At 36.9% G+C, this 12,442-nt stretch overlaps 1 protein-coding gene across 1 annotated transcript in view; it reads right to left on the bottom strand.

Moving 5' to 3' along the window:
* Window positions 1-12,442, bottom strand: part of RPS6KA2 (ribosomal protein S6 kinase A2) — a 308,664-nt gene that overhangs the window by 117,923 nt on the left and 178,299 nt on the right. Inside the window, exons 6-8 of the mRNA XM_069070411.1 lie at window positions 10,821-10,927; window positions 7,468-7,505; window positions 6,215-6,357 (exon numbers count right to left, since the gene is read on the bottom strand). Of these exons, the coding sequence (XP_068926512.1) occupies window positions 6,215-6,357; window positions 7,468-7,505; window positions 10,821-10,927 (288 nt within the window). The remainder of the gene's footprint in view (window positions 1-6,214; window positions 6,358-7,467; window positions 7,506-10,820; window positions 10,928-12,442) is intronic.

Genomic DNA, 12,442 nt, shown 5'->3' on the forward strand with positions numbered 1-12,442 from the left:
AGGAGACCTGGAAATAAATTTCAGGTGTGTCACTGGCTTGCAGCTCAGCCATAGGCAAATTATTTCACCTCTGTGACTCCTTGGCATACTCCTCTGTACGGTGGAGACACAAATATTCGAATTAATTATTTAATAGGATAGTTGTCAAGAATTATATAAAATGTAGTGCTGTATCAGTCTGGATTGTAATTTTTTTTTTGCCAGAGGAAAAGAGATTTCACATTAGGGAGGCAGTGTGATAGAGAAGAAAGAGTACTATTTCCAGAGTCAAGGTCTGGGTTCAAACCCTACCTATTACATTTATTTACTGGTGAGATATTAGGCAAATCATTCGACCTGTTTGGTTAAATTTTCCTTTCTCTTCCTCAATTCTGAAATTAGAGGATTGGACTAATTGACTTCTAGGGGTCCCTTTCAGTTCTATAAAAGCAGTGTGTGGTCATATAGCAGATAAAGAGGCCAATGAAATCAGAAAGACCTGAGTTTGAATTCTGCTCAAATTCTTGATAGCTACCTACCTACCCTGTCACTTAATTTCTGCCTTAATTTCTTCATTTGTAGAATGGAAATAATAACAGCATCTACCTAGCAAGGTTGTTAGAAGGCTCAAATATGAGAATATATGTAAAACATTTTGCAACCTTAAAATGCTATATAAATGCAAGTATCATAATAATAATAATAACAACAATAAAAATTGACCCCATGACCTTCCTGGCCTTCACAATCCCTCTCTTACTGGATACCAACTTAAACCATGCTGAGTATGTGCTTTTAGCAAAACCAGATTGTTTGGGGATTTACCAGGAAGAAGCTGGATAGTGACAGGAGAGACCTTTTCTTTCTACTGCCCCTTACAATAAGGAATTCCATCAGGATCTCAATTGGCAAATAAAATGAACAGAGGCACGGTTTCAAATCCTGTCTCTGACACTTATTACCTGTGTAACTAACCTCTGAGAAGTCACTTAAGCCTTTCCAGGCTTCTAGTTTCCTCATCTGTAAAATGAAAGGGCTGGACCCAAGACTTCTAAGGCCCCTTCCAGATTGAAGCTCCTGATAACTATGATCCCACAAACTGTCACTGAAACTTGTTTTAGGTGATGACTAGGCACGATGTTGGCCAACACTGGGAGGCTGATGATAGCGGTTTTTCTGCAGAACCACACTTGTTATGTAGGCAGGATGCCTCTGCACACCCCAGTGGACAGCCAAAAGATGTAATAGGAAGCAGTGGCTAGTATAAGATGGGAGAAGAGGTGAATGAACTGGAGTCCATAATGTTTTGGAGGATTTGTGTGCTACAGAGAAAGATTAATATGAAGAATGCAAGGTGCTGTTGAAAGACCTCTATGAAGTGAGGAAAATGAGTCAGCAGAACCCCAAATATATATCAGTTGACAACATCTATTTAGAAATCTAACATGGTTTTAAAAATGTAATAATAAAGATGTTTTAGGTGGTTTTGTGGCACATATATATCTATAACACATATATGTAGATATTCATACATAAATGTATCCTTCTGTATATGCATACATATCTCTTCCACTCATCTATCTATCTATCTATCTATCTATCTATCTATCTATCTATCTATCTATCTATCTATCTATCTATCTATCTATCCATCCATCCATCCATCCATCTTTTTCTTTAGACTGGGTGGTCAATTCATTGTACTGTTAATGATTGTATATGAAATTTCCTGGTGAGGAGCTACTGCTGTCATTACAAATTGGTACTCTGGTGCCTAGATTGGTGCCTAAAATCTGAAATAGTTACCTGGGCCACTGAGAGGTCACATAGTATGTGTCCGAAACAACCTGAGTACAGTTTTCCCTATCTTTATCCATCTGTGGGTCTGTGTCTTTCTCTGATTATTCTTGTCTGTCTCTGTCTCTGTTTCTCTCTCTCTTTCCTCCCCCCTTCACCCCTGCCCTAGGTGTTTTCAAATTCTTAGCAAAGTTTTAAGTGTGTGTGTGTGTGTGTGTGTGTGTGGAGATAGATAGATATAGTTATATTCAGATAAATTATTTTATTGATGTATGGAATCTCTTGGTGAATAAAATTTCTCAACCAATGAAGTTATTGAGCAGTTTATAGCCATAGAGGCAGTAGCAATGAAAGATGGGACTTGAAGGGGGTCTTCCTGATTCTGGGGTCAGCTCTCCTTGCACACTTGCCCTATACTCTTATTTTTTCTCTTCCCCAACTTCATTTCTCCCTCTTTCCTTTTTCCTCCCTGCCAACAAAACATATTGCCATACAGAAAATACTTTTTGGTGGGGTTGTCATCTGTTAATTTGACTAATTTTACTCTGGGCAGCAAGGTTGTACAGTAGACAGAGCACTGGGCTTGGAATTCAGAAGACTCATGTTCATGAGTTCAAATCCAGCCTCAGACACTTATTAGCAGACCCTGGGCAAGCCATTTAACCCTGTTTGTTTCAATTTCCTCATCTGTAAAAAAAAAAAAAAACCTAGGGAAGGAAACGGCAAATTACTCCAGTATCTCTTGTCAGGAAAACCCCAAAAGGGGTCACAAAAAGTTGAACATGACTGAAACAAGTCTGTTAAATGCTAAAAATTTACATTTTATGTATGATCTTATTCTTTATTATTTCTGTTTATTTGGCTTGTTCGTCTTTATTAATGGTTATTTGAGTTTATGATAATGATAAAAACAACAAACCAAGAACTGCAAGGGCTTAGAGTCTGCTTGTTTGGGTGATTAATATTAAGCACACCAGAGACTCCATACATTTAGTTGAATGTAAGCTCCTTGAAGGCAGGCACTGTTTCACTGTTGATTTTGTCTGTCTGATGATTAGGGACTTTTTTTTGTTTTTTGTTTTTCTTTAAATAGTATTTTATTTTTTCCCCATTTACATAGTGAGAAAAATTTTTAGCATTCATTTTTACAAGATTTTGAGTTTCAAATTTTTCTCCCTCCCTTCTCCTCTTCTGAAAGTGGTAGGCAGTTTGATATAGTTTATACATGTATCACATTTTACTGTTTTCTGCCTCCAGCACAGTGCCTTACACAAAGAAACTTAATTAATGTTAGTTGAATTGAATTTGTTGCATACCCCAAATGTGATGAGAACACTGGTATGGGAAACTCTTATGTCTGGATGACTTTACTAGTTACTACTTTGGTAATTTTCAAACAGTTGACTAGTCAATATGTGAAATAACTAGTCACTTTAGTGAAAATGATTCAGTCCCAGTATAAGAATTGTTGATAATTACTGGTGTGGGAGCCAGGGCTAAACTGGAGCCATGGTTAGGTACCTTGAATGGTATAATTGGCAGGAAAAATCAGGCAGATGTCATTTCAGATGCCAGTAACATCTGGGTGGGTAAAAGTAAGGGACCTCAAAGAGTTCCTGAGGTGAGCTTAGAGCAGGTGTGGGGAATATTATCCCCACTGGACATCTGAGACCAAGAGAGAGAGTGATTTGCCCGTAGTTACATGGTGCCTAATGCAGGATTTGAATTTGGATTTTCCTGTCTCCAAGTCCAGGGTTCTACCCACTATTACACCTAACTGCCTACTTAAGTTATTGGGGAGTTATTACATATTAACTTATGGTACATTAATGAGTGATAACCCTGTTTTTGCCTATGGTTCTGAAGGTGCCATGTGGCACTCTCTTAGTCTCCTTAGCATGAGTAGTTTTGTGATACGAGATTTTCTGTGAATGTCTCTCTAAGGAATTCTTTTTCTCTAGGCTAAGGAGTTTGGTCTTTATTGGTAAGGAAGGACCAAAGGAGTGGTGGAGTACTACAATCAGAAATGTTTAATTATCTAATTAATTAACAAAGATTAATATGGCAGTGTGTAGGACAGATTAGAGGAGGAAAAGACTGAAGGGAGATGAGATAGACAACTGCTATAATAATCCAAATGATTAGTGAATGAGACTCTGAATGCTGGGGGGGAGGGTCAGAAAGGAAGGATCAGATGTGAGAATTATGGTGAATGTATAATCAATCGACAGGACTTTTGATTAACTGGATTGGTGCTGGGAGATAGAGAAGTAAGAATTAAATATGATTCTAAGGATTTAAGCCTGAGTGACTAGAAGGATGGCAACAGCATTAAAATAAATAGGAAATTTAAAAAGGACAGGCTTTTTGGTGAAAGATAATTAGGTCAGTTTTGTAAACACTGAGTTTGAGAGGCTCATCCAGTTAGAAATGTACTGCAGGCAGCAGGAAATGCTGGTCTTTTCTCTACCTTAATTTTTATTTGTTATTTTAATTAAATAGATTTTTGCATCTGTTTTTCATTTATAAAGTTGATGTGCAAAATGTTTTCAATTTTTTTGCTCCCTCCTAACTCCTCCTTCAAACTAAATTCTGCTTATTGTAATTTATTTGGTCTATTCTACTTACTATTTACATGACCTCAGGGAAGTAACTTTACCACTCTGGGCCTCAGTTCCTCATCTTAAAAATGAGGGGGTTGGACTAGGTGTTCTCTAATGTCTATTTGCTACGGAATCTATGATTCAGTGGTCCTGTGATCTGTAGGTGATAGAACTTTGTCACTGCAGTTCATAGGAAATGGTTATAGAAATCACTTAAGAGCTTGGTTTCTTTTTCTTCTCTGTCATCTTTTCAGGATTTTAGGGCTTGCTTTAATGGGAAAGGGTAACAGAGATAAATATCATCACAGCAGAATTCTACTGAAGATCATACAAAGGAAGAGGGAGAGTGACAGACAGAGAGAGAAAGACAGACAAAGAGAGAGAGAAAAGATAGATTTTAGAGTGAAAAGCCATTGATTGAAATATGCCCTCTCTGGGATCTTGGAAGGTCAGATACTTTCTATCACTATAGTTTCTCAGAGGAATTTGTAAAACTTGGGAGTTCAGGTGCCTAACAACCAAATTGTCACCTTAGCCCCAGAGCAAGTTAATCTGTTTTTCCTAAAGTTGGCACATTTAGGTAATTTTTACAGAAGGTAATATGATACCTCCCAGGCAAAAATTATAGCAGAAGTTACAGAGATAGACAACAATTGGTAAGAACACTCTACTTAAGCTCTGGAGAACTGGGTTGTCTTTGTAGCTTTGTTATTAGATGTCTATGTGATTCTGGGAAGTCACTGAGCTTCCTTGGGTATGTTTCCTCACCTAAAAAGTGAAGAGATTGGACTAGATTATTTTTAGAAGTTCTTTCCAATTTTAAAATTCTGTGATTCTTCTACGATGGTCTAAATGTCATTTTCCATGCCTATGATGAGGCAAAAAGAGCACATGTAGTACTTATTTATAACTTTATTTTAATACTTTTAAAAATATAGAATTCCTCCCTTATTTAGACAATGTTTGAAAACACGTCCCTTGTTCAGCACAGTATAATTGGAAAAACACTGAACATGAAGTCCGAAGGCCCAGGCTCAAGTCCTGACTGCTACTGTCTATCTATTTGAATGTAGTCAAGATATGCAAACACATATCCGACTCTCTGTGACTCCATTTGGCATTTTCTTGGCAAGGACACTGAAGCGGTTTGCCACTGCCTCCTTCAGCTCATTTTACAGATGAAGAAACTGAGACAAACAGGGTTAAGTGACTTGCCCAGGGTCACATAGCTAATAAGTGTCTGAGGCCAGATTTGAACTCTGGGAGATAGATAGAAAGATACAATCTTTGCATTTATTTTACTTATTATAAAAAAGGCATCAATAAAATGTATTTTTAAAGATAGAATAAAGTATTTAAATGTTTTCAGCTCAGATGTATAGGGATTGAAAAGAAACAGATTTAACTTTGCTGGAATAAAAAATATCCTAACAATTAGCACTGAAAATTGACTGTGGTGTCCCACGACAGTGAGTTCCTTCTCCTTAAAAGATCTTGATGACCACTTACTATCTATGTTTTGAAGATTTTGCTTTCCACTGTAGGTTGGACTAGATGGTCTCTGAGGTTTTCTTTAGCTCTGAGATTCTATGACTCATATCTTGGAATAAGGGAAGGGACACAGAAGATTAAGACAGTCACAGGAGTACAGGTGCATGGCTTATAGGATGAGAGGCCATCGACTAGTTCTGATGTGTTAAGTTATTGAGCACATTTCTTCCCCCAGGAAGTCCAGGAGCAATGAAAAAAAGAGAATGGGGAGGAGCAATGCACATTTTTTTCTGAATGACTATAAGATCACTACACCCAGCAGGATGACTAGAATGGGCCATTACCATGAGCACACCAAAGGACCACCAGTCTGCGCTCTGCGTGTGCCCTCGTCGATTCACGACCTCTGGAGCCATATATTCTATTGTTCCACAGAAGGAATAAGCTCGCTTATCATGGTCGATAGCCTCCTTGCTCAGGCCAAAATCTAAACGTGGAAAAAAAAAAAAAAGAGACAACTTGAATATAACAGAGGCCATCATAACCCTTTCCCATGTGTATCATCAAGCCAGTATTTCAAAAGTGTGTGATCATGTCCAATCATGTTTTCAGAGACATTAGTTCTGATGGGCTAACTTTTGTATGTTTTCCCACTTTTTCCAAATGCATTTTTAAATGCATTCTCACCCTTTTAAAAATGCATGTTTGTCTATGGGTAAATACCCTCGTATAGCTCAAAGCTCCCAAATGATGAATTCCAGAAAGTATTGCCATTGAGAAGCAGTGATAATTCTGTACTTTTTGGGTTATTTAAACAGCGGCTCCAGGCAAAGTATTATCACAGACTTCTAAGGCTCCATGAAGTATCACATTTACCTTTAAATGCCACCTTAGTCAAACTTTTGGAAAGGGTCCATTTATTGAAGTTCAATTACTCAGCTTGTTAAGTGTTAACTCCTTCCATGGCCTTGGTCTGAGAGGAAGTCTACAGGCAGTGCAGACAAAGCTAAAATCAGAGAAGGCAGAGAGCCCTCAACTGCTAACTTTGTGTCTGTTTGACAGGTACAATAGCTGTATAATCGTGTAAGCAGGGTGAAGTTCTATCAACAAGTATTAGGTAGCCCTTTTTCAAAGTTTTGCTTGGGTTCCTCAAATTTTCTGCTACATTCCACTGTTTTTAAGCTTATGAGAAAAGTAGAGAAATACCCAAGTGCAAGAAGACTTCTAAAATATAATCTAAATATGGAGGTTCTTGACTGAAGCATCATTATTCTGCTCAGAGAAGTATTATGGCATTAAGCAATATAAATGGACCTCAACGGGAGGATGTAAGATGAGAGATGAGAACAGGAAAGAAATGAGAAATAAAAAAAGAGGGGTTAAAAAATCACAATTTAAAAGAGGTTAGAGTATAGCAGAGAATGGATCATAACCTACCAGATTAACAAAATTACTTATGAAAATCAATTGAAAAGATACTTGAAAACAAATAGAAGTTACACTAACAGATGAATGACATGTAAGTTTATAAGTTTTCAAAAGACATTTAAGTTTACAAGGGCTGAAATGAAGTCTTAGTAAGAGCTGTCTCACAAACCTGTAATCTTAATGTGCCCCTCTTCATCTAGCAGGATGCTAAAATTAAAGGAAAAAAATAGGACTTTAGAAGAAGATTCAGCATATTAAACCACAAGAGACAGTGGAAAGAACAATTTTCATTAGCATGGTAGAAAAAAAATGAGCCAAGGGAATTGACCATGGCCAATGGGACATTTGTCTATGTAGGTTTTTGGGTTTGGAGACAATATAATTTCTACTCAAACTGTTTCTTCTTGGTGGTGAGAGAAATGATTACTAATAACTAATGATTTGGGGATATCCAGAGTTTTCCCTTTTTTTATGGTCCTCAGGTCAAAGTTCAGTCTCTTGAAGGACATTACTGATAATGAGATTGAATTAACTCTCCTCAATCTCAGTCCAATGTCACCTAATTTTACAAGGAATTTAATACCATTGTGTTCTACTTAGGTTTGGGGGGGGGGATAGAATCTTTGATTAGACTGTTCAAGGCAATAAATATGAGAATTAAGGAAGGTACATTTAGCCCTCTGGTGCATGCTTAATCAGTCAAAAATCAACAAGTGTCTTTTAATCATACCTCAGCATTCAGACACTTCTGTCCTGCCCTAGTAACATCAAAGCAGTTTTGGCAATTTCTCAAAGCCTATCTTTTCTTGAGGAAAAGGACAGGATTTAGGAGGGTTCTACAGCTACTCTGGTGGATGGCTACTCCACTCCAGAAGCACTTAAAAGTAATTTCTTTGAAACCAGGATGGTCTCAGAAATCCTAGGGGAGTGAGTGGCGGTGGTAGGAACAGATGCTTCCCAGGGGTTCAGGTCAACTCTCTAGGAATTACTGGAATGTGTTTCTGGTATGTCTGCATTTTGCAGCAATTAAGAAGGGATGCCTGTGTATAGAGCTGAAAACATTGCCATATGTATTGCCCAGAGTATGAATGATCTGGGCCAGGATGAAAAGAAATGGGATAAATGTAAAGATGAATAAGGGATATCCTTTGACTTCATTATTCCCTTTAACACGTGACTTTGGTACAAATTTTTGTTTGAGGTGAAAATATCCTTTCAGCTGCATTTAATAAATTAATATACCCACAGTATACTTTAAGATTTGAAGTATATTGAAAATAATCTATAAATACTAATGTAGGAATCTTAAGGCGATGGAATACTCATGGGCTAGGGAGAAGTTGAAGAAATTTTGGCAGAAAATAAAGGAATTTAAGCCTATTTTTTATGTCCAAGATGGCTGAACATGAGTGTTATACATGATTTAATATTTAGTATTTTAGAAAAAAAATATTGGTTAGCAATGCAGTGTTTCTCACAGAAGCGTTATTCAGGTCACACAGAATATTAATTTTCTTTCTAACCAGTTTGGAAAACATTTTATACTGTTATTTTTTTTTCTCACCAATACATACACATACACATAGACACACAGACAAATGAGTTTGGGAAGGTAGAAATGCTTTACACATTATCTCATTTTGTCATTTGTTATCATATATAAATGCATTTTCTATGGAAATCCATTAGAAAAATATACAGCTTTTGTGAGAATTAAAAAAAAACAAAAAGAAAAAATGTGTCACAAAGAATTATGAGGCTAAATTTTAGCTGATGAAGCAAATTTGCTTGTCTGATTCATGATCCATACCTACATATGAACAACTTTCATGTTTTATATATGATATATGTCATATATAATACATCATATATCTATATATGGTACATATATAGATATGATATATATATATATAGATATAGGCATAATATCATATATATCTATAATACAATATTCAAGAAGTGAAAGATAAACTTATTTTCAGGGATACTTTTTATAACTACCAAAGATGACAGAAAAGACTTTTAAGTATTATCTTACATGTAAAACTAAGCAAAAGGGTGATAGCTAAAGGATTAAAGTGCTCACCTGCAAATCAGAGGCAGCAATGAAAAATATTTCCTTTTTGCATCAGCTTTTCAACAAGACAGTTATATTTAATAAAATATTCTACTTTTCTATGTTAACATTCAAGCTAGAGCTTTCAAAAATAGATCAAATGCAATTTAATAAGACATGCCAAAAATGTACTTGTTTATGTGGGCTGTCATGCCCACAATCTCACATAAACAATGAATTCCTCCCCTTACAATGATAAAGTTTAGTATGTAAACTTTGCTTATGAATATGCAGATATTTCACACAAAAAAGCTGAAACACATTTAGTGAAGCTTGCCTCAGAGAAGAATTTTTACTTTATGTTGGTCAATTAGACCTGAAAAAATATCATGCATTAAATCTAGTCATCTCTGAGTGGCCATCTTATCCTATATTAGCCTTATAGATGAATGAGAATGGGAAAGATACTTTGAAAAAACTTCTTTCATTTTTAATATGGTTAAACACAGAGTACTTAAAATAATGCCTTTTACATAGGTGCTTAATAAATGTTAGCTGACTGACATTCTAGCAATAACATCAATGGCTAATCATAAGGAGAATTAAGGGAAAACTGATCTTCTGTATAAGAATGTGTCTTTGAAAGTCAATTGGCTCAAATAATATACTGGGGAGGCTGTGTGGAGCAGTGGATAGAATTCTGAGCTAGGAGTCAGAAAGATCCTCAGTTCAAATATGGCCTCAGATACTTACTAGGTGTGTAACCTGAGGCAAGTCACTTAAACCTCTTTGCCTCAGTTTCCTCATCTGTAAAATGAGCTGGAGAAGGAAATGGCAAACCATTCTAGTATCTTTGCCAAGAAAATCCCAAATGGGGCCATTAAGAGTTGGACACAGCTAAACAACAACATGTACATATATGTATAATATATATATGTGTGTATATATATATCTACTCATACACACACATGCACACACTCACACACGTATACACACTGAGTGGCTTATACTGAGAAAAGCTTAAAGTTTATTTTCCTTGAGTCTGATCAAACATCTGAAAGAACTTACTATGTATAGTTGAAAGAAGGAAAGAAGGACAAAACTCAGTGCTAGTTGAAAAATGATGGGGCTAGCACCTTACTTTAGGAAATATTTCTCCCACTGTTCAGGAGGGTCTGAATACCTCTTAAAAGGCAGTAGCTTGGTGATTTTTCCAGGGACAGTGAGAAGGGCATATTTTTTAGCCTGTACTGGAATCCCTGCCTAGGAACGTGACAACATGAAGATTTTCCCAGTCTGCTTTGCAGAGATTTTCTGACCCTGGTCTGCAATGCCAGGACTTTTGGGGAAGGAAGGGTGGATACGGGTAAAGGCTTCAGTGTTCCTAACACTTGTCAGTAGTAGATAAAGAACAAATGTGGATTCCAGGAATTCTTATTTCCCTTTGATTCTTTCCCCTTACTTACTTTTCAGGCTTTAGATCCCTGTAAATGATTCCTAGACCATGAAGGTGGTCTAAAGCCAAGGCCAGCTCAGCTAAGTAGAACTTTACATCCTCTTCAGTAAACATTACCTAGTAGGAGAGAAAAGAAGAAATCCATTTACTTTCTTGTGTGGCTGATTTGCTCTAGAGAACTGCCAGAAAGAGTGACTCATTTCTCCTAAAAAGTGTACAATTTAGTCCAATTTGTTCTATGAGAAAGCCATGGGCTCCCACTACCTAGTCATTTTTGGCTCTTCTGATGGAAAAAAAAGTTCATAGTTTTAAGATAAGGGAAGTAAGAGAAAAGATTAAATGTGTAGGCATCTCTCAATCATTGATGTAAATATATTGGAGCAGAGCAGCCGATAATTCTCCCAATCCTTGGTTACTTCACCTTGTGCTGTAATTTTGTTCTTATACATAAGTAAGGATATTTCTGTTTTAGATAATCATAATATTTCAATAAAAATGGAGCCACATTGAAAACCTAACAAGAAAAATTTGCAAATATATACAATTTTCTACTTTGCTCAACTCCTTCTTTAACTTAGAATAAGGAAAGGAAGGCATCATTTCTAGGTCTCTTGCAAAGTTACTGAATCTAATGTCTTGCCCTCTTTCTTTGGGAAGAGAAAGAAAAAAGAGAGAAGTAGTTTAGTACTTGAGTAAGGCTTTGTGGACATTCTCCACGTTCAAGGTAGGATCACAGATCTAGGGCTGGAAGGTACTTTGAAGGTGCTCTAATCAAGCTCCTTCATATTACAGACGATGAAATTGCAGACCAGAAAGGCAGAGTGATTTGCTCAAGGTCATATTGGTAATAAATGGTAGAATCAAGATTCGAAATTAGTCCTTTGACTCTAAACCCAGGACTCTTCCACTATATCAGGCTGTTTTTCAACAAAGAACTTGTTGAAAGAAGGAGGTGTTACTTGATTAGGAGAATTTTGCAATGAGATTTATTATGGAGTAGCTGGTATTGGGCTAACTAGCCCATGAAAAATGAAAAGTTAGCTATATATTCGAGCTACCAAATCTTCAGTGAGTAGTACTGTAGTTGTAATGGATTAGGTTTGGTGTTAGAGCCAGGAGAATCTGGGCTCAAATCCCACATCTCACATAGACTGGCGGTATGATTCTGGGTAAGTCACTTAACTGTAGCTAGATGGCACAGTAGATACAGTGCTGGGCTAGGAGTTAGGAAGACCTGAGTTCAACTCCAACCTCAGACCCTTACTAGCGCTGTGACCCTGAGCAAGTGACTTAATCTTTGTCGGTCTCAGCTTCTTCAACTTTTAAAATGGGGGTGATAATAGCATCTAGCTTCCAGGTTTGCTGTGAGGATCATATGAAATATTTGTAAAGCTCTTAGTGCAGGGAGTAGTACATAATAAACACTTGTTTCCTTCCTCCCTTCCTCCCTCTCTCCCTCCTTCCTTCCTCCTTCCCTCTCTTCCTCTTTTTCTTTCCTTCCTCCTTTCTTCTTTCCTTCTTTCCTTTTTTCCTTCCTTCTTTCCTTCCTTCCTTCCTTCCTTCCTTCCTTCCTTCCTTCCTTCCTTCCTTCCTTCCTTCCTTCCTTCCTTCCTTCCTTCCTTCCTTCCTCCC

Source organism: Petaurus breviceps, unplaced genomic scaffold (genome assembly GCF_028583685.1).
Source record: "Petaurus breviceps papuanus isolate PSGF00001 unplaced genomic scaffold, PetGlider_PUasm1.0 90808, whole genome shotgun sequence".
In the NCBI taxonomy this organism is placed as follows: domain Eukaryota; kingdom Metazoa; phylum Chordata; class Mammalia; order Diprotodontia; family Petauridae; genus Petaurus; species Petaurus breviceps.